We start from the raw sequence: 27810 nt of genomic DNA on the forward strand, positions 1-27810 counted from the left end.
TTTGACCCTTAAAGCTCAAAAATATGTCTGTGGGCTGAAAGGGAGAAGGGGCTCGGACGCAGAATCCCGCTCTCCTGTTCCGCCTTGCCAAGGCGGAATGTTCCACATGACTGAGGCCATGTTCACAGAGCCAGGAGTGCTGAGAAATCTTTCTGAGAATTGTAATTGTATACACTAGTCCAGTGTTGTTTTAAGTACACAAGGCATCATTAATGCAGCCTATGTCATTAAACATCCAAAAATGAGTACCAAAAGACAACTGTTGATTCTTAGTGAACTTCACAACCACTGAATCACATATTTATGAATGTTTTTGGGAAGTTTTGATAAAATTGGAATTATGCTTTACTTGAAGCATAAAATATTTATTTATTTATTTATTTATTTATTTATTCATTCATTTATCGCAAATATTGAGAAGTCTTCATGAACACTAGCTAACATTCTAGTGTGTGATTATATTGTGAGAAATATTAGAACTATTTTCACACTGATCAGTGTGTATGTTGCTCTAGAGGACACACTTATGGACAGCATCTTTATACATAACTTTATCCATCAACTTTAAAGAACCACACAGTTTTCTCAGGGGCTGTAGATTTCCACAAGGTTCCATTTTAAGAACTTCTACTCTTCTCATTAAATGTGCTATTTTTTATGAAGTTTGTTTTCTAAATATCAAAACATTGTTGACAGTCTAATCGATGATGGGTTCGAAATTTCTACATGGATTTGTCAAAACATTCTGCAGCTTATTTGGGACAGAACCTACAGTACATAATGACACTGGGTATTGAATTTCACAGAAAAGAATTCATACAGAAATTTGAATAAATGCTTAATTTATCAAATTTGGAGTCGAATACTTGGTGTCATTTTAGATTCTGAGCTGGTTTAGCATTCATTTATATCATTGGTAAAGTTTAAGTTATACAATTTAGGAGACATTGTTAAATTTAGAGAGAGAGAGAGAGAGAGAGAGAGAGAGAGAGAGAGAGAGAGAGAGAGAGAGAGAGAAGGATATATTTTTCATTCATTTTTTCTTTTTCTTTGATATTAAATTCTGTTTTTAACCATCAGCATGCCAAACATCTGTCTATGTCCCAAAATGTGACCTAATACTGCTAAATAAATGACTACTATAAAATTCAAAGAAGCAGTGAAATTGTTGTGGCATTAAATTTCATGTTTTATAAGGCAGCCAAGCTTTAGTCATTGAGTTTAATGTAACATTTAATTGAAGTGGTTCACCTGTCTTAGCGTCTATATTTTTATTTTATTTTTCATTTCTCTTTCTCAAACCCTTGAACATTTTCACTTCATCCTTTATTTGATAAAATTTCAATCATTATTATTATTATATTTTATATTTTATTTTGCATTTTATTTTAGTAAACAGCACGGTGACATTATTATTATTATTATTATTATTATTATTGTTGTTGTTGTTATTAATATTAATATTATTATTAGTAGTAGTAGTAATAGTAGTAGCAGCAGTAGTAGTAGTAGTAGTAGTAGTAGTAGTAGTATTTGTTGTTTTTATTGTTATTATTTATTGTTGTTGTTATTATACACATGACATTATACAGACCCTTGTTTGTTTCGGGGTGTTTTCTCAATAGTAGAGTTAAATAAACTTATTGTTTGCAATCTGGCTTTGTCTGTTTCACTTGATATCATTGCAGTCTTTGTGTCAGTACCACTTTCACTTCTCCATGTCATTATACAAAAATACATATACTGTTTATATATAAATTGTGTCTTGAGGTGGCATAGATCCATAACAAATGCATTCTGTTGTTAGGATGATGCATGTGTAAATAAAAGATCCATTTGGAAGATGCTTTAGAGTTGCAACCTATAAGTGCTGTTACATTGCATTACTGTAATCTTACTGGCTATAGTATAATAACTCTCCTAAACGCTTTCTATAATGGAGCATCCATCCTCAGGAAGATCAGATGATGGTTTAAACACTGTCCAGACACCATCATGTGTGATGTTGCCTTCACACGCATCTCTTTGTTGGTGTGTAGATAACGATCAGTCATGCCACAGTAAGACAAACGGTTTTTAGGGGATTTCAAGAGTCCACCATAAAGCCTCTGAGGCAGCTAAAAGCCAGGAGCAACTGATGAATCAGTCAGAGCAGTGGTTGTTTATACACATCTGGCGGATTACCTCACTCAAGTCACCAGAGGATCTAACAGCAACTAAATGACTTTTACAATTTAGGAAGTAAACAGTCTCACACTGTTAACATTAAAGTCATCAATCAAGACCTCTGCAATATACGGAACAAAAAAGGCGTCAGCTTCTAAGTCACACAGGGAAACTGGAATTGTTTTCACGATGCATTACTTTAAAACTGCTGGACAATCTGCTGATACATTAAGCCATCATGGACATCATGGTCTGACATAAATAACATTAGGATTATAGTGAGGTTCTGAAGGCAAGAAAAACTCTTCAATTATCAATCCAATGGCATTATATACAATAAATGTCCAACAAATATTGAGATTTTTGAACCAGTTAAAACCCAAAAACATTCTTAATAGACACTACTACTTTTCATTAAAATAACGCTATATTCTGTTTTAACAAAACCTTCACTATTTAACACTAAGTACCGTACAATATTATGTCATTCCAACCTATCAGAATTACACCCAGTTATAAAAACCGCTGGTGATTGTTCTACAGATTGTTGTAAACCTTGCACATATTTCTTGTACCTTTCCCACATTAGGAAATGTAGTGAAGTTGTACTGAAGTGACCAGGTGAGGTTAAACTAGAGTTTAGAAATTCTGAGTCCGCATATATAAAATTTCAGTTGTTTTAAGCCCTGGCGATGTTTTTCCATGCGTCAGCTGTGTAGTCCAGGTGCGTCTGTGTCTAATGAAGCTTTAGATTCTTGTTCTTGGCTGACAGGAGTGGAACCTGACGTGGTCTTCTGCAGTTGTTGCTCATTGGTTTGTCATGTTGTGTATTTTGAGATGCTCTTCTGCTCACCACAGTTGTAAAGAGTTGATAACTGAATGATTGTAGAATTCCTGTCAGCTTGATCCAGTGTGGACATTCTTCTATGAACAATTTCCAAATGCACTGGATGTTTTTTTCTTTGTTTTTTTTGCATTATATGATGTATTTTAAAAAATAAATTTCTTAAATGTTTAAACCATCCAGAGGCTTGATGTGAACATTAACTAAAGATCTGTATCTTCATGTTACATACACTACTGCTACAGATTTGGCTGATTGTATACCTGAATGAGGGAACTATTAAAGTAGTTCATAATCTATGTTTTAACTTACACTGTTCCTTTTTTAATTGCACTTCTGGCATATTAATGCAGAATTTCTTGTTATTTTCATGAGTTTCAGTGTTATCTACTATGCATCTACTATGTATACTGTAATAGTCTGTTTTGTAACCTTCTGATATGCAATGCTGCAGAATGTTGAGCAACATATGCAAACGACAGGAAATGAATAATTTCACAATGCATCATGATTTCAAAGCTTTTTGAGGAAACCCTTGAAATTTCCAGCACTCTTAGAAAGCAACCTGCTGTACAAAGCAGTTGGCCTCCCATAGCTCCAGCTGCATGGGATGGGACCATCACGGCTCATGAGTACTCCCGTGTCTATGCCGTGTGTTATCAGTGCTGATAATTGTTTGATGTATACAAAACCATTATATTTATATACTTATATATTAGAAATATATGTAACTCTGATCAGGATGTATGCAGTTACTGCCAAATAAAGACAGAAAGACAGGCATTCAGACAGAAAGAAAGAAAGAAAGAAAGAAAGAAAGAAAGAAAGAAAGAAAGAAAGAAAGAAAGAAAGAAAGAAAGAAAGAAAGAAAGAAGACACAACGTCCACTCAAGCACCTTACTGTCATCATACTATAGAGAATTGCATAAAAATTCAATTTTAGATCTCCATATTATTAATACACATATTATGATTAAACCTGATTCACAACAACTCACAGACTCTGGTTTAACATATAAATCTTATATTTTACAGACCGGAAAAAATGCATTAAAACCACATGGCATAAAGATGCAAGCGCGTGCCGCACAGCATCCAACAGCATTATGTTACTTGTGTCCTATAAGGCGCAGCGGTCAGAGTGTAGGAAAGAGCTCCACTGTGTCTATTTTAGACTTTCTCAGGCGCTCTTTATGATCCAAAGCTTAGACTTGGAGGAAGTTCAGCTCGATTATAGAGAGACCCCGGTAGAGCGTCGTGCATCTTCACGCGATTAGGATTCACATGAGCGCGCCCTGTGCGTAAACAAGCGCGCACGTGCGTAAAGGCATAGTTTTTGGTGAAGGACGGGGGTCCGTGCTTGATTTGACGTGCCAAGTTGGTCGTGCAGTTTTGGAGGGACTGTGAGTGAGAGAGAGAGAGAGAGAGAGAGAGAGAGAGAGAGAGAGAGAGAGAGCGTCCTTCAGGACCCAAGCAAGCTTAGCCCAATGAGATCATTTGCGATATAAATATCTTCTTGCCCGCGGATCCACGGTGCTCCAGCTCCTGGCTATTAGCCACCTCTGTGGCAAAAAAGACTGACAACATGCAGGACATGACTTAACTGGTGCGTAGAGGGAGAAAAGAAAAAAGAAATAAACAGTGAGAGAGTTGTTTTGGTGAAGAATGAATGTTGCTCTCTTGCTCGTGCTTGGAGCTCAGCTGATTGCCACCGCGGCTGTTTGGTTGGAGGATCACCTGGCGGCCTCAGGTCGCCGCACTGGCACTCTGTACTGCAGGGTGGGCATCGGCTTCCACCTCCAGATCCATCCCAACGGCAGAGTAAACGGGAGTCACGAGCCCAATCACCTCAGTAAGTACCTGATCGTGCACTTAAGCGCATTTACGCGAATTTGGAAATCTAGTGCTGTGCACAATATCATGCGTCAGTAACTATTGCAGTAGTACTACTATGCCATAACGTTTAAAAAAGCAAGATGTTGCAAAATTCATCCTCTTTTGATATTCAGTGAGCCTGCTAAATCAGCTAAATACAAATAGACACACAGTAATCAAACGAGCTCTTTAACCAGTAATAAACATGTCTTACTCCTCACTGACATGCACTTTTAATAGCAGGCTGCCCTACACTTTAAATATCTAACATGGCATATCAGCTGTGGAAGACTTGTGTAAATTTATCAATGACTATCACAGATATTATTGAGAACGATTGATATTGACATTATTAAAATACATTAAATTAAATATGAAGTATATAAGTAACCAAGGTGTGGATTTAGGTTTTGCAAATAGTGCAGGGGGTTGGGGGGGGGGGGGGTGTTGGGGAACTTGAGTCATCAGCACTCACAACTACAAGCTGCAAGTAGTCTTTTTAACAAACTAAACCTTTAATACAGTAGATTTGTTTGGGGGGGGGGCTTGCCTTAAAATGCCCGTGTACCATGTCCCCAATGTCCATAGTATAAGACACAGTCCTGCTGCAAAGCATATCACACTTGCAATATAAATTAAAAAAAGTAATTACTTACCAATTTTAAATATTATAATAATTTAGCTTCTTTTCTTTAGGGTGTGTGAATCACCATACCACTTTAAATCAGAATCACTTATGAGGGTATATTAAAATTATATACCGTATAATCTTAGGTTTAGAATAGTTTAGAAACAAGGGGCTTTACATTTCTCAATATTTTAATAAATCTGTTATTTAGTGTCAGTTGAAAAGTCAGACAAAGTTTGGTTTAATTCCATTATCACCCCTATAAGAGAAAAAAAAATATTCTTCTTATAACAAAGAAGTTTGCAAATATGATTTATTGTGTTTTATCTGTTTACTTCTGTGGAATGTCCATGAAACAAGTCGGCTACTCTGATCGCTTACATTACATCAGCTATAAACTGCCATTTCTTTACTGGGTTCTCTTTTACCTCTCATTCTTGAACTCTATCAAACTTCACTTCATTACTGAAGAGCAAGTCAGAATGTACTGCTTATGTATTCAAAACTAATAAAGTCCCTGGCATGATTTGCACATGTGATTAACTTATTACGTCGTTCCAAAGTCTGCTACTGTTCATGTTGCATTGCTTGTGTCTGTTTGTTTATTGGGAAATGCTCTATGCGAACAGCTGCAGTGACTCGCATGAGAATGTTGCTTGGTCGAGAACCAGAATGCCATGCACTGAATTGCTGTTAATGGTTCTGAGTTCAGGTCACATGCTTTTGTATTAAGTCTGTTCAGAGGCCCAATATGTGCTGGATTAAAGGGAAATGGAAAAGAAAAATGACCTAAAAAATGGTCGTTGAATTTGTCATCACCCTATAAAACCAGACATCTCTGGCTATACAGAACAATATAGCCCGATAAAGTTATTCACTTTTATGATATACAGATTTGTGTTCCATATGGCATGTGCATTAGAATGGCTGATGTCTTCTTAGGAAATAACAAGGTAATAGACTTTTCATGTTGGACTGCAGCATTGCTTTGGAATAAATGGCCATCTGTATATTCATTGGTTAAGGTTATATCCAGTGACATGCTACTATAAGTTTCATTTTCTCAGATCACTTATCTCTCATCATCCACATAAAATGCATTTGTGACGGTCTGCAGGTCTGCTGGAACTGTTTTCCCTATCGCAAGGAGTTATAGGAATCCGAGGAGTTTTCAGCAACCGATTTCTAGCCATGAATAAGAGAGGATGGCTTCATGCTACTGTGAGTCAATATGTACATATTACACTCCTACATTACCTCACAAACGTATACATCGAGCACAGATCGATTGTTTTCTTTCATTTTTCCAGTCTTTTGTTTCTGTTGTAAAGCATTAACATCATGTTTATTTTCCAGTTATCCACTTTACGTGATATTATTCCATATAAACAAAATAATACAGTATTTAGAAATGTATAGTAATATAATAGTGTATGTATGTAGTCAGGAGAGAAAGAAATTTAAGTCTGAAATCCGTTTCTGCACATTTTGTCTAGTTCTATTTAAGAAATTCAGATTTGACTCTCAATCACAGGCTTAAAATACCAAAACAAGTTGCATTGCTTTACATTTCACTGAATTGTTAATATCACAGCTAGTATTTACAACGAGAGGAAATAAGAATAAAAAGACAGTTTTGAGTACACATAATTTTGAACATATAAGCTAAATATATTATCATAAGCTAAACAAGAGTCATTGCAATACTGTTGGAGGAAAAAGTTCACCAGCGTAAAAACATTTTATTTAATTATATAAGCTTTAATGAAATATTTAATAAGAAATTGTTAATAATTAGTGACTCTGAACCTGAAGTTAAAAAAACTAAAATAATATTTTTTTATATAAATAAATAGATGAGATAAAAAACAATAATGCATGAAGTCAGAGGTTGATTACGTTCATATATATACATATACATATATATTCATACGTGAATATAGACAATGTAAAATAAATAAAATAAAGTGTATGTTTCTGGTGATTACAAGATATTTAAACAGTGCCAGCTTAAAATCCCCAACTTCTATTTATCCTATTATGTACTGTGACAGGTTAAGCTGCAAGTAAGTAAATAAAATATTAAGAAGTAAATAAATACAGACAAATATTTCTATCTGTATTCACACAGAATTAAATTTTTTCTGATCATGTTGGATCATGTCTTGGATCAGTCTAGCAAACACAAAGGCTATCATCTCTGTACGTCTTAATATTTGTTTGCTCTTATTGTAAACTTGACACTTTCCATTTATAGGAAATCCTTATTTTTTGTATGAGTTTTGAAAAATCCTCTGCAGTTCAATATACAGTAGATTCCCGAAATTCATGGCTCGCATATGGAAAGAGCATGATAAATGAAGCTTTCACACACGTGACGTCAAACTAGTGTCAGCAGTCACCTTCTAGATGAAGTTTTCCATCTCACCTCACATCAGGGCAAATGTCAGCTTTGAGAGCTTCTGCAAATAGGAGTGGTTCATGAATGATAAAGATTCGCTCATGCATAGCCGCACCATGTCGACTGCCGACAAGCATCTGTTTGAGCCTGAGTCCAGCTGATAAAAGTCAGAACTCATTAGCATGCGTTAATGGGAAAAGGCAGATTAGGAAAGAGCCTGGGATGTCTGATAATCAGGAGGAGGGGAATCAATAGCAAACAGAGACACACAGGTGCAGGAGAGAGAGAGAGAGAGAGAGAGAGAGAGAGAGAGAGAGAGAGAGAGAGAGAGAGAAATATGAGCATCAATATGGCAGAATTTACAGAGATCATAAGACAGACATCAAACTAGTATATTGATAATATTTTGATTCATATGGACTTCACTTTTTCACATATTAATACTATGCTCAATATTTCCTACATTCAGAAGCTATTTAGCAAACTAACATGTATCAAAGTATACTAGTTTGTGTACACTTCCTTTTGCATTAAATAAGTTAGACCACATCAACAGCACTAATGTAAACACAACATTATCATTGGAATGTTGTGGATGTGTCCTAAATCAAATCCTATAGGTTGCCCCGTATAGGTTGCCCCATTATCAAATAACAAACCCAAAAGCAAATCTGTAAACACACTATCAAACATTAACATTAACTCGGAAAAGGAAAGGGAAACTGTTCTTACTTGAGGTCACATGCTTGTTACTGACTAGATAAAGCATTTGATTATCACAAGGGGAAGAAAGTTTTTATTGATTGGTTGTTTTTTTTTTACTTTAGCCAGTGTTTAACATATTCATATTAATACTATGTAAAGGTGACAGCATGAAAGATAACATATTGGGAATTCCCTTAATAATAATAAAAAAAATTAAGTACAAATAAAAGCATCTGTAGATTAATATAAGCTCATATGTCCTCTTACTGCAAACATCTTCCAGCTCCCAAGACTGTCGTACACTGAAGCCAATCTGCAATGATCATGTCATGTTCAGTGAGGACATATCCTCTCCATTCAGGTTTAATGTTAATGTGTTTTCATGTTCATCTTCTTAGCACCGATGTGCCCAAAAAGTGCTTTCTTGCACAACTCTGAGTATTTATGAAACTGCTGACAAGACATGGAGAGAGAGAGGGTCAGGGAGGAATGCAAGACGCAAAAAATCTACACATAAATCTGAAGATGATCCTTTAAGCTGCTCCAGAAATCATCAGCAATTAGAGCAGCTGCAGTGACTCCATCAGTGTTGAATTAAGTTTGATTTTCCTCAGGCCAGCTACAGTTGCAGGGGTTTATTTAATAGTCCTGTCAGCTCAGCTCTTAAACCCCGGAGCACTGCTCTCCGCATATGCGCCGGGCCGGCCAACACGGGTATCAGGTGACACAGTGTCTGATGTTGTTGCACTGTCTGTCATATTTAATATTTAGATGTTTTCACAGGGGCAATTTATTGCTTAGATAATGGCAGGGAGAAGACAGATGTATATCACGCTGCGTGACCTCTCCTCAAACCATTAAAAAAAGTAATCTTTTTAAAGGTTAAAGGGTTACCTGGATTTATAAAGCAAACAATGGGCAAGGGGAACCGGGAATGACCAAGTAAGAAGGAGAGAGATGTACTGCTTCTGCAGTGAGGAGAGTACACCAAGCTACTTTCATCCACAGTATTCATACATTTATTGAATTTTATTCCACACAACTGTTTAGTTCTTGAATCTGAAGGTGTGGGTTAATCCTCAGTAGCACCACGGCTCTGGCAATCGTTCCAGCTTTAATATAAATCGTAAGTTTCTATTAAAGAGCTTTTCCTAATAAGTTATCGTTTCTATGGTAACAACTCATTCACAGGGACTTGGTGGATGTTCCATATAATATACATTTCAATCAGGGTTTCTATCTATCTATCTATCTATCTATCTATCTATCTATCTATCTATCTATCTATCTATCTATCTATCTATCTATATATCTATCTATCTATCTATCTATCTATTGTGGTTGATCTATTTTCTATTAGGAGATATTTATTGAACATGAATACTTTTTCCTCCATGGGAAAGTCTTCTGGACGGAGGACTTTTCAAGACAAGCTGTTTTTTTTTTCTCTTATTAAAGAGAGAGAAAACAAGAGAGGATGGTGAGGGAACAAAGTTATTTTCTAGCATTTACAAGTGATGACAGGAAACCACTTGTCTCACAGATATTCCCTAGCATTGATTGTAACTATAAATGGTTGACTCATGTTTTTGATTAATAAATTATAAATTGCAATCACTGGAAATAGACTGCTTTAAGGGGAATAAAAGACCTTTGCTGGAAAAATAATCTACTTAAGGATGGTAACGGTAACTCCACTTCAGGTTGGGCCAGATTCCATCACTAGATCATGTACGTATCATGTTCGTATGAACTCGATAGAATCTAACAAGAGGATGTTATCTACAACAGCACAGCGTAGTAACACTACACTAATGATGATTATGCTGAGAGATGGAAGACATCATGGTACTCTCAGGGAGAATAATGAACAGTGTTAAAAACTTCTGCTGGATTGAATCCAATGTATTCCAGATTTATTGAAGGATTATTCTTAGTTGTTTGTTTAAAAAATGCTGTAACACCTTACTTAAGGGTATTTTTATAGGGTTCCATGACATATACATACACCTTTTGGGATAAGTAAGTTAAACTTACATAACTTTTAATGAATCTCTGGTGTGAAGTTTTATTAAAGTCTGCTTTGATTAGAATTGATTTTGAAGTTAAAGATAAAAAAATCCAACAGAACATCTAGGTCCAGTGCCATTGAATATTTTTGGTGCACGGTTGGATGTGTTAGGTTTTCGAGGCTGACTGACATTAGAACGGTGTTAAGACACACAGTAGAGTAGTAACCCTTATTTAGCAAGCTATAAGCATCACGATTATAGAACACTAACATAGCAGACATGCACTGAGATTGGTTTACTCGTACTGTCTCCTAAAAAGTCCATGTAAAAAAAATACTACTGCTACTTTTCTTGGGACTTTATGTACAGTCTTTACGTAAATCTAAAAGTAATTAACTAATTGGAATAAGCAAAAAATGTTGGACCACAGCACTGATTAGTCAATTGTAGATTAATTTTCCTGTAACAACAGCTGTGCATTTCCTGTAGCAACTCATTGTTGGTCCAAAGTAAGAATTCACTGTAGTTTCCATAGAAACAACTCAATCTAGTTCCATAGTAATAACATAATACACAGGGACTTCTATGGCAGTCGCTCCCAATATTCTGTCATAGTTGTAGTATGTTGACAATCTCTAATCATTGATAAGGTTAAGATTTCTGTTAGGAGATGTTAACAATTACAGTATAGAAGGAGTCTCCAGTGTCAGTGCTTTGTAATAGTTAGTAAGATTTTCACTATTAGGAGAGTCTTCTGCTTCTCGGTAAATAATGACCAGCTGCATGTATTCTGTCTTATTTAGTTCAAAAGAAAGAAAAGACATATTGGTGAGATTACTTTTGTATTGCTGTTATGAATCAAGGGATAATTGGAACTAACTTGTCTTGAGGACATGACAATAAAAACTGTGAGGAATTAGATTAGTAGGGAAACGCCACAGTTACATCCTGAGTGCTGTGGCAGCTCAAAGCAATCTATGTGCCTCCAGGATGTTATGGCCGGTCAATCTGTAATTGGCATCATTTTCTGCTATGCTGCGTTCTTCAGTAAACCAGAAAAAGTTTTATTTTTCCAGTGATTGAGGTTACTCAAGGCTCTATAGTGGGGAATGACTATCCTTGGGCACACAGTATAGTTTCCCACCAGTTTTATTTTTAGGAATGGGAGATTATTAGGATACGTGAAGTTCATTTGTACTTACAGTACAAGCTGTACAGTATGCTACATTAAATACATATATGAGGATTAGGCATTTAATGCAAGGAAATTACCCAAAAGTTGCCATCGTTCTTGTGGTGCACTTTTGTAGCGTTTTTTTTTCCTCACCCTTTTTTTCTTTCTCCACCTTGGGTTTATTTACCCCTTTTTAATCTCCATCATTGTATATAGCGCATCACCACAGATGAGGAGACTTATTTTGTCTTTATAGACTGAAATATAGGAAAAGAGATCCCAAGACAGAAAAAAAGACTATATATATATATGTATATATATATATATATATATATATATATATATATATATATACAACATGTGGAATATATATATATATATATATATATATATATATATATATATATATATATATATATATATATATATATATATATATATATATATATATATATACAACATGTGGAATATGGACTCTGAGCATAATAAATGAAATAATAGTTGAGCCTAATGATTGACAGCCATTATTCAAACTATGTAAAGACAAAATGGCACTGAAAATTAAGCCAAAATGTCAGGAATAACAATTTCCTAAGACATGTTGATGAATTACTAAAGAAAGATTACATACGACTCAAATTACACTGTAATGACACAGATCACAAACCGAACTTCAAAATTGCATTGAGATCCCAGAGATGTCATAAATCGTGTATCTCCACATAAATCGAGTAAACATAACATTACTATGCATTTGGATGCAGTAAAAATTTTCATTTGCGTTTCCCCTCAAGTGTGCTGGATAATTATCACATGAGGTCAGTCAGCTGTTAGAGCCAGAAAAGCAAGTAATAACTGCTAATGGAAACATGAAGTTCTCAGGCAGATGGCATCTTTTTTAAATGTAGCTATAACAAAGGGTCAAATTTCAGTCTGTCAAAGGAGTACTTTTTGATTGTGTATCACTGTGTTCACCATGAAAAAACTGGAATCGAATAATTTCATAATAAACTGTGTGTCATTAACTTGTCACCTCGTATAATTATTTATCAAATTCGTAAAATGTTGAGCTCCTGTTTCAAAATTCTCAAATCACAAAAAATGCCATGGCTACATTTGTGAAACCTTACCCAAGTGGAAATGCTGGCACAGTGTATCTGTAAAGATTGCCTGAAATAAGACACAAAGAGCATCTGTCTTTCTGCTAGATAATGTTATTTTATGGGCTAATGAGGTTTCTAGCCTGCACAACAGAAGCCCTTAGAGCTTGTCACAATTTTGAAGGCCTTGGATAGGAAAGTCATTTCCAGGATTGTGCCACAGATTAAAGTAAAAGACAATTATTGTGCAAGCCTCAAACGCTCGTTTGTGCTGCTCGGTGGATATAATCTCCTCGCTGCTTTTCATTAGCTTGCTTTATGAGGGGATAACTCAATCAAGCCATGAAGCGCTCGGGCTGCAGCAGCTGCTAATGTGGCGGCTGATAATGTGTGTGCACGGTAATTACCGACTGTTTATGCATTGTGTTCTAGTTTTGTCACACTGGTAAAGATGATGATTACTGAGATATTAGATACTGAAAAGTGTAACATGTGGTGAATAGAAACAGGACAATGTGCTCAGTGTAATATTCATTTCTGGGCAAGTTATGAATCATTGTCAGGATACTGTTCAGGTGTCGCTACATGAAACAGGGAACTTGATCAAGTCAAACAAAAGCACAATAAGACACAGCAGATTAGACAGAAAAGAAATTATAGACTATCACAAAACAGGTAAACACCATAGGGCAACAAATCGACGACAGAGTTAAAGACAGGACTAGGAGAAAAGCCAAAACAATCACATTTCATTCATCACCATGGGAGCCATGATGTGAAGAGGGAAACCCTAACAAGTATGAATAAAATGATATAAATTATAAATGAATAGCAATTTAATACAGTTTTTTTTTTAGTCAGATTCTTGTTTATTAATATTCTTTGTGGTGGTGATAGAGATACTTCTTAAAAAATAGACTTTGTTAGATTGTAAACTTTTACCCAAATGTAATGCAACAAAGCTTCTACATATGTTAATATGTAGATATAATAAGAATATGTTAATATAATAATAAGAATATTCCAAAGGAAATATCGTAGCTTAGATTATTTTATTGGATTTATTTATTTGTTTTATTGGTTTAGAAATACAATATTAACTAAATAAGATCTTAGGAGTTTGTGGATTGAATGCCATTACATACTGTATAAGTCTTTAAAGAAGGAATAAAGCAGAGACAAAACTGAGAAAATATATAGTCTGATGTAAACACGTTGTTTGTATGGATTTTATTTTAGATGTAATGGGCTGAGGTCCCACTGAAGAGACTTCTGAAACTAAAACTTTCAGAACTTTGGGAGAGATTGAGATCTTGTATTAGTGTTACATAGAATTTTAGCCTGAGACAGTAATTTACTGGCTATTTACATACCATTGCTTTACATCACCAAATCAGTAAGAGGGTTTTGTAAAATTAAAAATATAAGCCTTGGAACAATTGTTAGCATTAAATGTAGTTATCTAATTAAAGAATTACAGGAGAATAATAGCTAAGGTAACCTTACACTACAGAAACATCATCATTGTCCCAGATGTGCTCCAGATGATCCCACTTTCATTCTCAGCCTGTTTTCATTAGGATGTTAGATGCCAGGGTTTGACCCTTTGTCCCAAATGATTCACTGCTAGTTCCAGAGTCTCCTTAAGACTTGTTTGCTTGTAAGATTCATCTCAGCATTACACTGATTGCAGTGAACCAAATGGATTTGTGAATTGTTTTTGCAGGAGAAGTTCACCGATGACTGTAAGTTCAGGGAGCGGTTTCAAGAGAACGGCTACAACACATACGCCTCAGTCATACACAAGAATCAGCAGACTGGGAGAGAGTGGTTTGTGGCACTCAATAAAAGAGGGAAGGCAAAAATGGGCTCCAGTCCAAGAGTGAAGTCCCAGCATGTGTCTACGCACTTTCTACCAAGGATGAACCTGCACACGAAACTGGAACAAGGCTTTACAATAACAGACAAAGAGCAGGAAAGGACTCAGGCCCTGCCAAAACCTCAGAGCCCTAAAGTCACCATGAACACGGGGCAGAAACAAACTCGAACTATTAAGTACTGGCCAAAATTTAGGTTTGGATAGACTAACATTGTCTTAAGCAGTTGTACTGTAAACAAAGCAGTTTTCTCTTCCAATTGTCAGCATTCCATTGAACAAGTTTCTGAGGCTGAACCCGAACCTGTTGACATGGGGGTATTACAAATCTAATACCTCTGCAAGAGCATTTCTCATTAAGTTCCTTGATGTATTTTCTATTTATACACTGAATTTATACTAATCTATATGAGCAATTGTCTATATGTGTCTAAAAATATGTGTCTAGTAGTTGAATTAGATGTATACACACACATACACACACACAGTTTTACGAACAATACCATTCAGAATGTGCCTTATTTAGAAAAGTGAGGATAATCACAAAGTACCAAATAAAAAAGGCACCATTGCACTTTTTGCATATTCATATTATCATTTAGTTTATATTTTATATAAACTAGCCAAGCTCCTGTTTTTCTGTCACTGTTAATGTTACACAGCAATTGCTTTATATGAAGTTTTATTTTTAACATAAATTAAGACGTACAGATACTAGCAAAACGATAACAAGATACTTTGATATCTTGTTATAACAAGATACTAACAAACTGAAATTTATAGAAGTTTCCATAGGTTTTCTTCCAGATTTCAGACAAACTGAAACTTTTCTACAAACCTTTACTGTGGGCTGAATATGAATTGGCAAGTAAGTAGCTGAATGCATTAGATGGGGTGGTTATGTTTTGCTACAGCTGAGATAGAACACAAGAAGCATAGGTCTAATTATGTTTTGATAATAAAACATTCAAAGCAACATAATGTAATAATTTACCACTAATCTTGCTTTCTTTTTTAAATATTGTATTTGTATGTGGTGTAGCTCCTGGTGGTCCAGCGGCGGGAGCCCATGCTCTCATTGCCGTGGCCTGCGTTCGGTTCCCGGGCAAGACTAACTCTCAGCGCCGATCCCGAACATGAATAAAATGGGAGTGCTGTGCCAGGAAGGGTATCCAGTGTAAAACCTGTGTCAAATCAAATATATTATTAAAAAAATAGGTTATTAAATAATATATATATATATATAAAATTTAAAAAAATGTAAAACTAATATATAATATAAATAATTATATATAATTATATTAGTCTTACATTTTTGTTGATTAAAACATGTATAGTAGAATAATGTGACGTGGCTGTTGAAAAACATTGTAGGTTTGATTCTCAGCTCACCTCAGTGTAAAGCTCTATACAGGGCTTAAAAATACATGAAACCACATACTGTATGGTTAGATGAACAAGAACTAATTGTGTTAATGTTACTCAGTTCAATCAAATACAAATAAGCTTTATTTTTGTTTTTTTTTGTAGCTTGTATTGTACACAATTAAAACAGGGTTCTTTAATGTTCATTGGATTATTAAGCTGTAGCTTCATATTAGTTTCAGCTGAAAATAAGTGCATTTGGTGGAACATTTTGTAATGTTTTAAACAACATGACCCATGAAGAATGTTCCTAAATTAAGATAGACATTTGTAATTATTAACAATTAGAAACTGATGCATTTTGACATCTCAGATGATTAGACAAAATGTCATAGGTGTCAATTTCCAAAATATTTGAAAAAAAAAAAATTGAACTCCGGTCTTATATAATCACACATTCTAATGGATATAAAGGATAAGAGGTTGGTTTTCCAGAAGAGACGTCCAAAAAAAAAGTGAAACTGCAGACATCTGGTTGAGTCTGTTGTGAAGCTAAAGCTTGGGGTGTTGTTGGACTGTCAGGCAAGACAATGATCCAAAGCATTCCTCCCAATATGCACAAAAATGGCTTGGAATTAAGCAATGTCCATTTTAGTTACTTGAATAAAACTATATATTAAAAAAAAACAATAAAGCATATTAATAAAAGTATCCTATAAGTTTCTCATAATGACTGTCACATAAAACATTTAGCAAAAATGATCCAGGATTAAGAATGCATTTAATTTCATTATAAAAGATATTTATGTACACACTTTTTTAAAAACTACGGGTTAGGATTAGTAAAGCAAGTCAAACTTAGTGATTTTGAATGTGGCTTTGATATTTAGTACTGTGTGCGCTGGTAGTAGCATCTCCCTATGGATCCTATGTACAATGACACTAAGAATCTTTCCATCAAGCAGGAGATGTGCTGCTACTGCAAGGCAATTCTCATACAATTTCAGATTGTCTACTGTGGCCAAAGTGTGGCGTGGAATCTATAAATGTTCCCTGGATGAACAGATTTAGTTTTCTTCTGTATCAGGCTAAAAAGGGATCCGATTTCATCCAACATTTGTACCAAGCTCCATGGAGGACTGCTGTTTGGTGTGAGCTCTACAGGTCAGTATAAACATCTGAGTATTGTTACTAACAATCAATCAATTTATAGCTTTTATTTGATCACTTGATAAATAATAATAATCCACCAAATCACAAAGCACGTATCATCCTTAAATGGCTCAGTAACATAACAGTAACCTTTTTCTGAGCAAATTTAACACTTTTGTTCTGAATATTTACCTTCAGTTGACCAGTCAGTCTACAGCAAATAACTACTGTTGTCATCTGCTATTGAGGGTTTTTCACATTTGTATTTTTTTTTTCTAATTTTATAAATTTTTTTATTTTAGTCTTTAGGTTTTTTCAAAACTTTGAGTCTGAGATATAACCAAAACCATTTAAAGCAGAATTTATGCATGTTATACCTCTGTCTTATCTATAGCACAACTATGAATACAATTTATTTATTTTTCGATTTATTTTGTTTATTTGTGTTTACATATGTGTATTATTTATATCATGTTGTCTATATTTATATCATATCATGTTGTCTCTGTGTACTGGAAGCTTATGGCACTTAATTCCTCGTCAATAAAGCTCCTTCTGATTCTGATAAATTTAAAAAACTTACAGCTTGCAAACACTAGAGGGCGCAAGTGACTAACAAAAAGGAGCCTAGGTACTTGGTACTGGTGGTAAGTGTGTTGTAGCATAGTTCAGCATAAATTTATACCTTATTTAAGTCATTCACGATCCTCAGTACACCACTGAGCAAGAACATATGAGCACCTTCTACATTCCCCACATATGCATATAACACATGTCTGCTTAGGGGCCTGACCCATAAAAATGTCCACTGACTTTTTATTTGTTTTTTCAATCCCAAGATTTATAATAAGAAAAAGTGACTTCACTGGATGTCATAAAAATAAAGTGGTAAGAAAAGCTACAATCACAAAGAGACTTTTAATGTTTACCATTTGCAACCTTAATATGCATTGATTCATTCAGATTCTTACATACTTTTAACCATCAAGCCATAGGTTATGTATATATAGGTTAAATAGCCATAGGTTTAATATATAGGTTATATAGCCATAGGTTATATACTGTATATATGTCATATAGGTTATATAGCCATAGGTTATATATATATATATATATATATATATATATATATATATATATATATATATATATATATATATATATATATATATATATATATATATATAGTTTTTATATATATATATATATATATAGTTTATATAGCCATAGATACCTTTAGATACCATGGATACCTTTTCTTATGATTTCAGATTGGTGTTAAACCTTTCCAACATTTACAGGACATGATTGAGTTCCACATCAGGAGTAAGACTAACACTCCACATAAAAATCAACCCTGTTACTAAATTGTGGATAGACAGATTTTTTTCTTTCTCCACTAGTTCTAAGTTGGATTGCTTTTCAATACAAGGCTAATTGTTGCTCACGTGCTGCTCTCGCGCTTAGCGGAGTCAATCCGGTCACGTGGCCCCGTTGCTATGGAGATCGATCACCAATCCTTTCTCAAACAAAATGGCGAAAAAAGGCACTAAGACGGATTTAGACGGAGCTATAAACGAATTTCTTACTTACGATGAGTATTTAGACTCTAAGATAACGCCGTTAGACCATTATTATCTCGAGGTAAGTTTAAACATCCCGTCTTTGTTATAATTCTTTAATTAGCTTAACAGCTTTTAGTCCATTTTGCTTTTTCTCCTACGGCATTAAGCTAATTTTCGATGCCAATGTGACGTTCTTGTCATCCAAAAAAGTTATTTGTTGTACTTATAGAAATAGTACTTTGTTCTCGTGGTTGTTAAATGTAGTTATAGTTGGCGGAAATTTAATTGGACTACAGCGGTTATTAATTGAGCAGCGCATTACCTTGAAGTGACACTAGATGGCGCCACGAACGTGCTAAAACCTAAACTGGTATGTAAACAAAAGGAAACGTAGCATATGACCATATATGGTGTCTAATGGTGTCCATTGTATGATGTTAATTTCACTTATGTGTTAAATACTGTATATGGTATATCAAATATAACCACATATAGGCTTAAATACAGACATAAGCATTTATGGCTGTATATAAAAATGTATGGTGATTATGTATAATATGAAAATACATTCAGGCTCTAACTGACCAGTTTGATCCCAGTTTACACCTTTAGTGTGGTATATTTTTATTCCATATCCTGAATATACATTCAATATAAGCTGTGAAATAAACATAAGCTTATCAGCTAACGCTACATCAATATATTTTACTTAAGTGTTGCTGAATGTAAATATGAAAAATATTCATTTAATAAATGTAAAATAATGTAATAAAAAAAGAACATGTTATATGTGTATACAAATAAACACACAGATTCAATCATTTTAATAGAACAAACAATTAAAACAAACCTGTTTACAAATATTCAGGATTGCATTGAAACTATCAGTTAATCCTTGGTTTAGTTTTCTTGTAATCTGAGACTAACTTTAATCCTGTTAATCCGTTAGCTTGAATACACATTTTATTTTAAATAGAGGTTTCGGCTTATTAGGTCTGCGCTGGTTTACAAAATAGTACAACGATGGAATTCCTTAAAGTTTGGATGCTGTTTTCACTTTAAAGCAAAGAGAACAATGCATTTATAGTGACCGAGCCTAAGAATAATAATTCTGCTATTTACTTCTTCAGACTGGCAACTAAATCATAGCAAGCCATCAGAATTAATTATAGGTCAAGCCTTTAATCAGAGGTTAAAGTTTGTAATTTCTGATTTGATAAAGCACGTTAAAAATTACATTGGGAAACGCTTGGATAAAAATGTATTTTAGACTAAGAAATCCTCTAATTGTTTAATCTAACACTTAATACCGATTCACCCTGAACTAAAGTTCTTTACTCACTGATGACTTGATTCAGACATCCTTAACGTTAGCTTACTGCATGACTGTAGACTTACTGTAAAGACTTATGCATACTGTAATGCATAATCTAGTAATACCATAACATTTGTGATCTCAGTTAACATCTTTCCCTTGCTCTCTCATCGTATCTACAGTACTTCATCCACAATGAATCAGTGACTGCAGTCAACCTAAGCAAGTATCAGATTTTGGGTCTTTTTAAAGAACTTGAAGGTTGTGGGTACTTCTTCTGCCTGGTATGAATCCTGAGATTGTTCTGCCTGGGCCCCCCAAGGACCCAAGTCAGATTTCCAAATAACATTTTTCCGTCTGACTGCTTGCTTACTTGGGATTTGTTAATGTGGTGCTCAGGAGATGAGGTTTATAAATAATTCAAACATTAGGTGGAGGAATTGTCCGCAATAGTGAACTCATTATGTGTTTTGTTAACTATGATTACCCCAAAGGGACGGTTTCAGACACATGTTAGAGATCATTTTTCATTGACCAGGCCTCATTTTGGGTTACAAAAATGTGCGTCCTAAACTATATGGTTTGCCATATTCTCAAAAGTGGCTTTCTTGCTGTCATTCCAAAACATAGACATGTGACTAATGATCAATTAGTCTTTATTGAGTTAATTATCCTTTGGTCAGTTTGTTATCTGATTGAGTTAATTAGCCTTTGGTCAGTTAAGATAAGATGTTTTATAATTATCTGTAGCAGTAGATTAGACAGTAGTTCAGGGCACAAGGAAACTCAGAAGTTTACCACACAATCAACAGCTAAAGCGTGTTAAAAACATGTTGCTATTTGAAAAAGAAAAGTTTTGTTCATATGGTGAAGCTTTCTCTGAGGAGATATTTATGGAAGGGGTCTCCAGCATCAACAATCTGTAACAATCAGTAGGTTTTGCAACATCTTTCTCTGTTGATTTTCCTCTAAAAGCACAGGTCAAAATCACAGATCAGATATGCAGTAATGTTATGTGCTGAACACGGCTTGGGAATGATTATTCAAAGCCGAATGGCAGCATTTGCATTATAGGATTAATGTATGTTCAGTTTTGAAGGCATGAAAGCAATCACCTGCCTGTTTCAGCGAATCTGCAGCATGTCACCATATTTTCTATTTTTAATTTCTAAATTCTAATTCTAATTCTTATTCTAATTGTCCCTGCCACCTTCATTTCCACTAACCACACGGCCTGCTGCACTCACTAGTTTATGGTTCCTTCAGATTTTTTAAATGATCACAGAAGACTACATGGACAGAAGAAGTCACAAACTGTGCCACCTCAAAATGCTTGAAACAATTTTGCTGTCTTTAAGTTCAAATGAACAGTTTCCACTTTTTCCCACATCGCTGCTGTTTCCTAACCAGTCAGGCTTTGCCAACTCATTTCCCCATGGCCACATAAAAGCAGCCCTTTTGTTTGAAGGCTCAAGGAATCTTCCTCAGTCATGTGGCTATTGCATGGTCCATGCTGAGCCAACTCACTGACATGTGGCAGAAATCCTTGATACAGAAAGCCATGGTGCATCTTAAGGAAGGCATCAAAACACACCAAACTACACATACTGTGAAGTTTCTAATGCATTTACTTAACACGGATTGAATTGATCACTATTATTCAATGGGTTTTAAGCACCTCTCCCTGCCTGTGAAAAACTCACCAGATCTGACTATTGCTCTTTCAGGATGAGAAGTTGGCTCGCCAGGTGGTGGAGCAGGGCCTCAGGGGCGAGGTCTGGAAGAGAGAGGAATTTGAGAGCAGGAAAGCAGCTGCTCAGGCCTCCAGGCTCTCCAAAAGGAGCGAGCAGAAGTAAGTTAATGTGTGCTGACTGCAGCAATGGATGATCTTCACACCAGTGTGTGACCTCGAGAGTGCATGTTTGCCAATGTGTTTTCCAGTAAGTTCACAAGTAACATGTTTATTCTACATTTCAGGACAATGGGCTGTGTAAGAGCATAATGTCACTAAAGTGTGTATACCTTTGCTATAATTCTGGATATTGAGAGTAACATTAAGCTGGAAGTGTGGTAAAGGACCTGTCCGCTGCTGGTAGGAAAGGAAAAGAAACACTGAAATTAATACATTCTGCAGCCCTGTTTGGAGAAATTTGGGTCGTGGCAGAACATTTTACTATCAGCTGTAAAAAAAAATGAGACATATAAAGAGGGTTTACATTAGTTTCTGTTGTACTATTTGAAGGCATTTGGCCAAAAAATGTCACCGGATGAGTCTCATGTGTGATATTCTAGGACTGTGTTGCCTGGACTGGGATAAGAGTAAAATCAGTGCTTTCTGTGTGTTTGTGGGAGTTTTGAGATGCCGTAAACTTGGACTCGTACGCTGCGATGATTGCATAGTTGGTGTGGTCGGTCTTCAGGAAACATTTTTGGAGCACTATATTTGTGTTTTCTCTGGCTGCTTGTGGCCAGCTCCCCTGCCTAAACCACCTGTAGACGTGTCTCTTTGGTATTCAGCCCTACTTAAAACATGGTTAGACATTCTTGGTTTCAGCTTAAGTAAAGTAATACATCAAAATCAAAATGCTGATTTAAAAAAAAAAAAGTCAAAGGCAGAAGAAAAGTTACCAAAAAGCTCCTTTATAGTCTAGGCTTATCTGTGGTCTAAGTGATGAGCTTGATCTTATATTTAAATCATGTGAACTTGGAAGACACCTTAAAGTCTCAAAATCTCTTAACATTGTTGCTGTGGCTCTGTCTTTAGCCCAACATCATCATTTTTAGGTTTGCAACAGGAAGGTTTGCATCTAAGCATGGCAATTGATATAAGGCTATTTTGAGCTTTGGCTATTTTGAATCTGTGGAGTTCACCAGTACCTCTGAGACCATATTGTTATGCTGTTAAGACTAATGGAATGCACCTTCTAATTAGAGATTTGGAACTGCACTGTCACATGTGGTCATCAACTGCCCTGTGTACCATTAAAAAGGGTGGTGCAGTGGCCTAAGTGTACTGGCTCTGTATTTATGTAAGTGCTAATAGTTTTAAAAGTGCTAATTGTGGCAGAATAATGATTTACAGCTCTGCTATGACATTTATGCAAACATCATGCTCAACACAATATGTTGCATAACATTCAGTCTTAATATTATCTGACACAGTGAGCAGCGTATCTTTTTTTTGCCAGACACACCAGAATTAAGCTGTGCATAAGCAGGTTTTATGAGTCGTTTTCATCACATTCGGCTTTTCCAAGAGCTGCTGTTTTCACGAGCACTTTCTTTCGCCCTATGCGTAAGATTTGCTCGTCTCTATAGCTCTCCTCATTCTTTTCCTTCCCCTTTCTCTCTTTCTTTTCTGCAAGTCCTCACATTCTCAGAGAGCTTTAGTGCCTGCAGGTGTATAAATAGAGCTGTTTTCAATTAGTATAAGCTTTGCCCATAGCGTGCATCTGATCAATGAATGCCCTTGCACCTGTGGTAATAAAATACTAAGGGAAGAGGGAGATTGTGCAGTGAATGCTAATCAGATGTTGCCCTTTTGTTACCCTGCTAAAGGCTAGTATATAACATGCTTCATTTGACAGCTTTCCGTGGAGGTATCTTGCCAGCAAAGTGTGAGACGAACAAACGAAGGGATTTTGCTTTGAGAGGACTTGTGTGAAACTCAAACCTCCGCCCAATGAAGAATACGTGAATGAAAGAGGTGCCTGAATGAATGATGGCTGTTCGGGTGAATAGAGGTTCTGCATTTAGTTATGACTGCATTGAATCAAGGACAACAGTAAACTTAAGGTTTTCCTTTGTGTGATTAAACGGAGGCCAGGGACTGTTTGAATGTCTCGGCCTCCCCTTGCCAGGTCTCTCTTTTTTCTCTCTTTTTCTCTGTCTTTCTGTGGTTTTCAGTGACAAATATAAATGAACCAAATCATTTTCACAAACCAGATTTGAAATGTTAGAATTGGACCCTATGTGTATTTGTCTCTAAGAGCACACAGTCAAAAACACTCTGTGCATATAGTGATTCGCATACTGTTTAGATTAACACACAGTATCTAGACTAGACTATCAACTCAGAGCCCACTCATCACGTTTACAATTCACAGTATCTTCACAAATCTACAACTGCTAGCTGTGGATCAAAAAAACTTCAGGGTCACACAGGTCTCAAAGCGCCAAGCAGAGGCCTGGTGGTTTAACGCTGTACTGATATAAGGTACTGGCATGAGCCCCAAAACCCGCAACTTGGCCAGTGCCCAGCAGTAAATGTCAGCAGATGTCATGACCTTACACGCCCGTAACGGGCACTCTTTTCCCTGCAGCAAGCTACCACAGTCATGCTCTTTGTCCATTGTTTTGCTCCTTCCAAAAAAGGCCTCCACAAAATTCTAGTCTTTCTACCTCAATGGCCGGAGGAGCCATCCTTACTTGGCCAAGTAAAACTGTGCAGCGAACGTACACTGTACACATGCACCACTAGTGTTAATCCTTAGTCTGCATAGGCTGAAATTGGACCCTGTGTTTTCAAGGCACAGACAAGCAGGCTTGTACTAAGATGCCATGGTGTTCAGTGGTTCCTGGCATCAGTGGTTAGATCAACAGGAGGCATTTCTATGTTTTGACTAAAATGGAACAATGCTAAAATTATTTAGTGTAGCTTCACTTTTAGCACAAATTTAACAAAGGTTTCTGAAAAATTGAAATACTTTCCCATGTCACATGGTTCTCATGGCACAGCTCCGTTCACAGCACTTGCCATGATGTGAAACATTTACAGGAGTTTTGTATCTTATTTTTCCATTATATTATTTATATTGCCAATAAATTATATTAAGCATGTATAGTTTTAGAATATTTTTTACAGTTGTATTATAAATGTTATACATAACAAGAGTTAAGTGTTTTAGTCAGCATTATAACACTATTATGGAGCCCACCTGGTTTCTTATGAGAAGGGTGAAGATGTAAAAGTGCCACCCGTTTTGACCATATACTGTGTGTTCTTTCAGAGTAGAACAATGGAACAGCTTTTGCAAAAATGAACTGTGTGTGTTGGATAATAGTCTTTTCCCACCTTTCACTGCTGAATGTTCCTGTTGAATGGAACTGTATTTAAATCAGCTGAACAAATATCTGTATTCACTGGGCTTAAATGCCAGCTCTCTCGTTCAGCTTGTTAGCGTTGAAAAGAACTCAAAAATTGGCAAAAGCCGCTTCCTTGATAGATTTGTAATGCATCAAGGCAATCTGGAACAAATGTTCTTTTTAAAATTGTGTATACGCATGTGTCTTGAATGCGGTTGATAGCTGTGAACGTGCTATGAGCTGTTTCGAATGAAACTTGGCGGTGCAGAAATTAGCTCGGCACATGTGTGGCTCAAACCAGAGACCTGAAGGATAACAAGTTCATTTTTGTGTGATGGAGCTCTTGTCACGAAACTACCATACAGCTTGTAATTGTATGATAAAGACCATTGGAGGGCATGTCAGCAAAGCTAACACTGTAATCTACGATTTACAATTTGGTAAAGGAAATAAGAATGTACTGAGCTTTCTTTAGCATATTTACATTTGGAGCACTTGTCAGTTTTGGATGTTGGCAGTGGACACATAGTTATTACTTTCGTAGTGCAACACCAAATAGAATGTACTTATAAATATACTATACAACTACTCCTATAATTGTGTGTCTGTACCACGTAACTTAATAAACTGGCTGTAGATCATTTCTGTGCTTCAAATTGACACTCTAGTAAATGAACTTTTAAAATCTGATTGTCTTTAAAAAGACAAGAGCGACCTTCAGGGTGCTTTATTTAAGAAGACCTTTAAGGAGGCTTTATGAGGCTCTTTTGAATTACAAGCCAGATGACGAGGACCTTAGTTAGCTTTGTCCTGGAATCATCTGGCTCTGTGTGCTTGTGATCGTTTTCACCACCACATGTAACAACTGTGTGGTCAAGACTTAGAGATGGTTCCATTTAGGCTGCTTTTTTAACTGATTAATCTTCATTGAGTCCATATCAGCTTCAAGAATAAGGGACTTAATCAGTGCTTACTCAAAGTGAATAAGTTACAGTATAAGAAGGACACCAAACCAATTCTAACAAGATTCAAAGGAATGCGGGCTGAATTTCTGTTATGGCCATGATGAAGCCATGTGTTTGCTTTTCTGCTTTTAACCATTTCCTCCCTGCATGCCCTTCGTCATGTAAGCAGCAATTTTCGAGGAGGTCCAAGTTGGCGGTGCACTGCAGTGCTTTTTCCACCCACCCACTCTGGACCTCTTAGTAAACCATTTTTATTAGGAACTGTTACAGTGGTTAGTGACCACGCAGAGGCAGGCAACGTATTCATCTTTATCCTTTACATTACACTCCAAGGCCTATGATGTTTGATGACTCATAAACCGGCCTCCAGTATTCCAGAGCAGAGGTGGAAGTGTTTTTTACATTATATAGCTGCACGGCACAGACAATAGACAGTACTGTCATCATCGGCTTTGTAGTTGGAACCCCCCACCCAACCCCACCCCTTCCATTCCAAATGGTGGATGTATATGATGGATTCTGCAGCAAACTCTAACTCTTATGTTAAATGATTTCTCATGTAACACTTCCAAAAGAAGAGGACCACCTTTAAGTTTCTGTTGTGGTTCCATGGGATATTGGTACTGAAAAAGCATCGATGATACAAATGACTCAAAATGATAGAATTAACTGTTACTGTTAATAAGTAATTCAACTAACAGTAAAAAAAAAAAAAAGGTGTTTGCTTTGTATTTTAATGTTAGAACAACTTAAGCAGTCATGTGTAGTGTTTTAAATATTTCACTATTTCCAGATCTTGTTAATATTTTAAGAATCTGAATCAGGTACTGTAGGGTCTACATGTACAGGAATTTGTCTTGGTGTGTTGGTGCATAGTAATAATAGAGAAGAAGCATAAATATAAGAAACAAATGTTATAAAAAAAATAATAATGATAATAATAGTAATAACAATGTGTGTAAACAAAAAAACAGGCAATTGGTTGTACACAAGAATAAAAACATGAACTGTACGCTAATGCAGGATGTGCAAAGTGGCCAGTGCAAATATACAATTAGCAATGTTACCTATATTACAAGGATTATATCATGGGATTATTTTCCCTATCACTAGGTTCCATAGTTGATATCATAGAGAAGCAGGAAGACATTTTGCTTTGACTACTATTACACAAATAGTTATAAATAGAAATGTTCTTTTCTTTTGCTTATTTGTTTTACTTTATTTCCGACTTCAGGGAAATGAGCCATGAAAAAAGTGTTGCACTATGGGGTGATTCAGAAACCAGGGGCATAAAACTAATGAACTAAATTTAGCATTGCATTTCATTTTTGACTCCATTAAGCTTCATGTTCAGTTTACAGCTTAGCAACGGGTGTCCCAAAGACACCGATCATCTTTTTTCATCTCTTCTAGTTTATGGCAAAATAATTGCCTTTTTGTGTCCTTTAACTGAAAAGGATGGAAAAGTTGGTGTGCTATTTGTTGATTCTTTGAGTGTGTGTATGTATGTATGTATATATGTATGTGTGTGTGTGTGTGTGTGTGTGTGTGTGTGTGTGTGTGTTTGTGTGTAGGAAAG

At 35.8% G+C, this 27810-nt stretch overlaps 2 protein-coding genes across 2 annotated transcripts in view; both read left to right on the forward strand.

Annotated features, from left to right (window-relative positions):
• The first annotated feature begins 4675 nt into the window (after window positions 1-4675).
• On the forward strand, window positions 4676-15167 carry fgf5 (fibroblast growth factor 5). The gene is made up of 3 exons (XM_060883509.1): window positions 4676-4862; window positions 6631-6734; window positions 14632-15167. The coding sequence occupies exons 1-3, from the start codon at window positions 4676-4678 to the stop codon at window positions 14986-14988; spliced, it is 648 nt and encodes a 215-aa protein (XP_060739492.1). The 3' UTR covers window positions 14989-15167.
• Window positions 15168-18831: 3664 nt separating this feature from the next.
• Window positions 18832-27810, forward strand: part of cfap299 (cilia and flagella associated protein 299) — a 53471-nt gene continuing 44492 nt past the window's right edge. The window contains exons 1-2 of the mRNA XM_060883511.1: window positions 18832-18942; window positions 21906-22030. Coding sequence (XP_060739494.1) covers window positions 18832-18942; window positions 21906-22030 — 236 coding nt within the window. The remainder of the gene's footprint in view (window positions 18943-21905; window positions 22031-27810) is intronic.

The sequence above is a fragment of the Tachysurus vachellii genome, chromosome 12 (genome assembly GCF_030014155.1).
Source record: "Tachysurus vachellii isolate PV-2020 chromosome 12, HZAU_Pvac_v1, whole genome shotgun sequence".
Classification (NCBI taxonomy): domain Eukaryota; kingdom Metazoa; phylum Chordata; class Actinopteri; order Siluriformes; family Bagridae; genus Tachysurus; species Tachysurus vachellii.

Bases quoted from the DNA above. Each gene is read 5' to 3' on its own strand.
- fgf5 (XM_060883509.1), top strand. From the start codon at position 4,676: ATGAATGTTGCTCTCTTGCTCGTGCTTGGAGCTCAGCTGATTGCCACC. The intron at 4,863-6,630 runs GTAAGTACCTGA...GACGGTCTGCAG, and splicing joins TCACGAGCCCAATCACCTCA to GTCTGCTGGAACTGTTTTCC. The intron at 6,735-14,631 runs GTGAGTCAATAT...TTGTTTTTGCAG, and splicing joins GAGGATGGCTTCATGCTACT to GAGAAGTTCACCGATGACTG.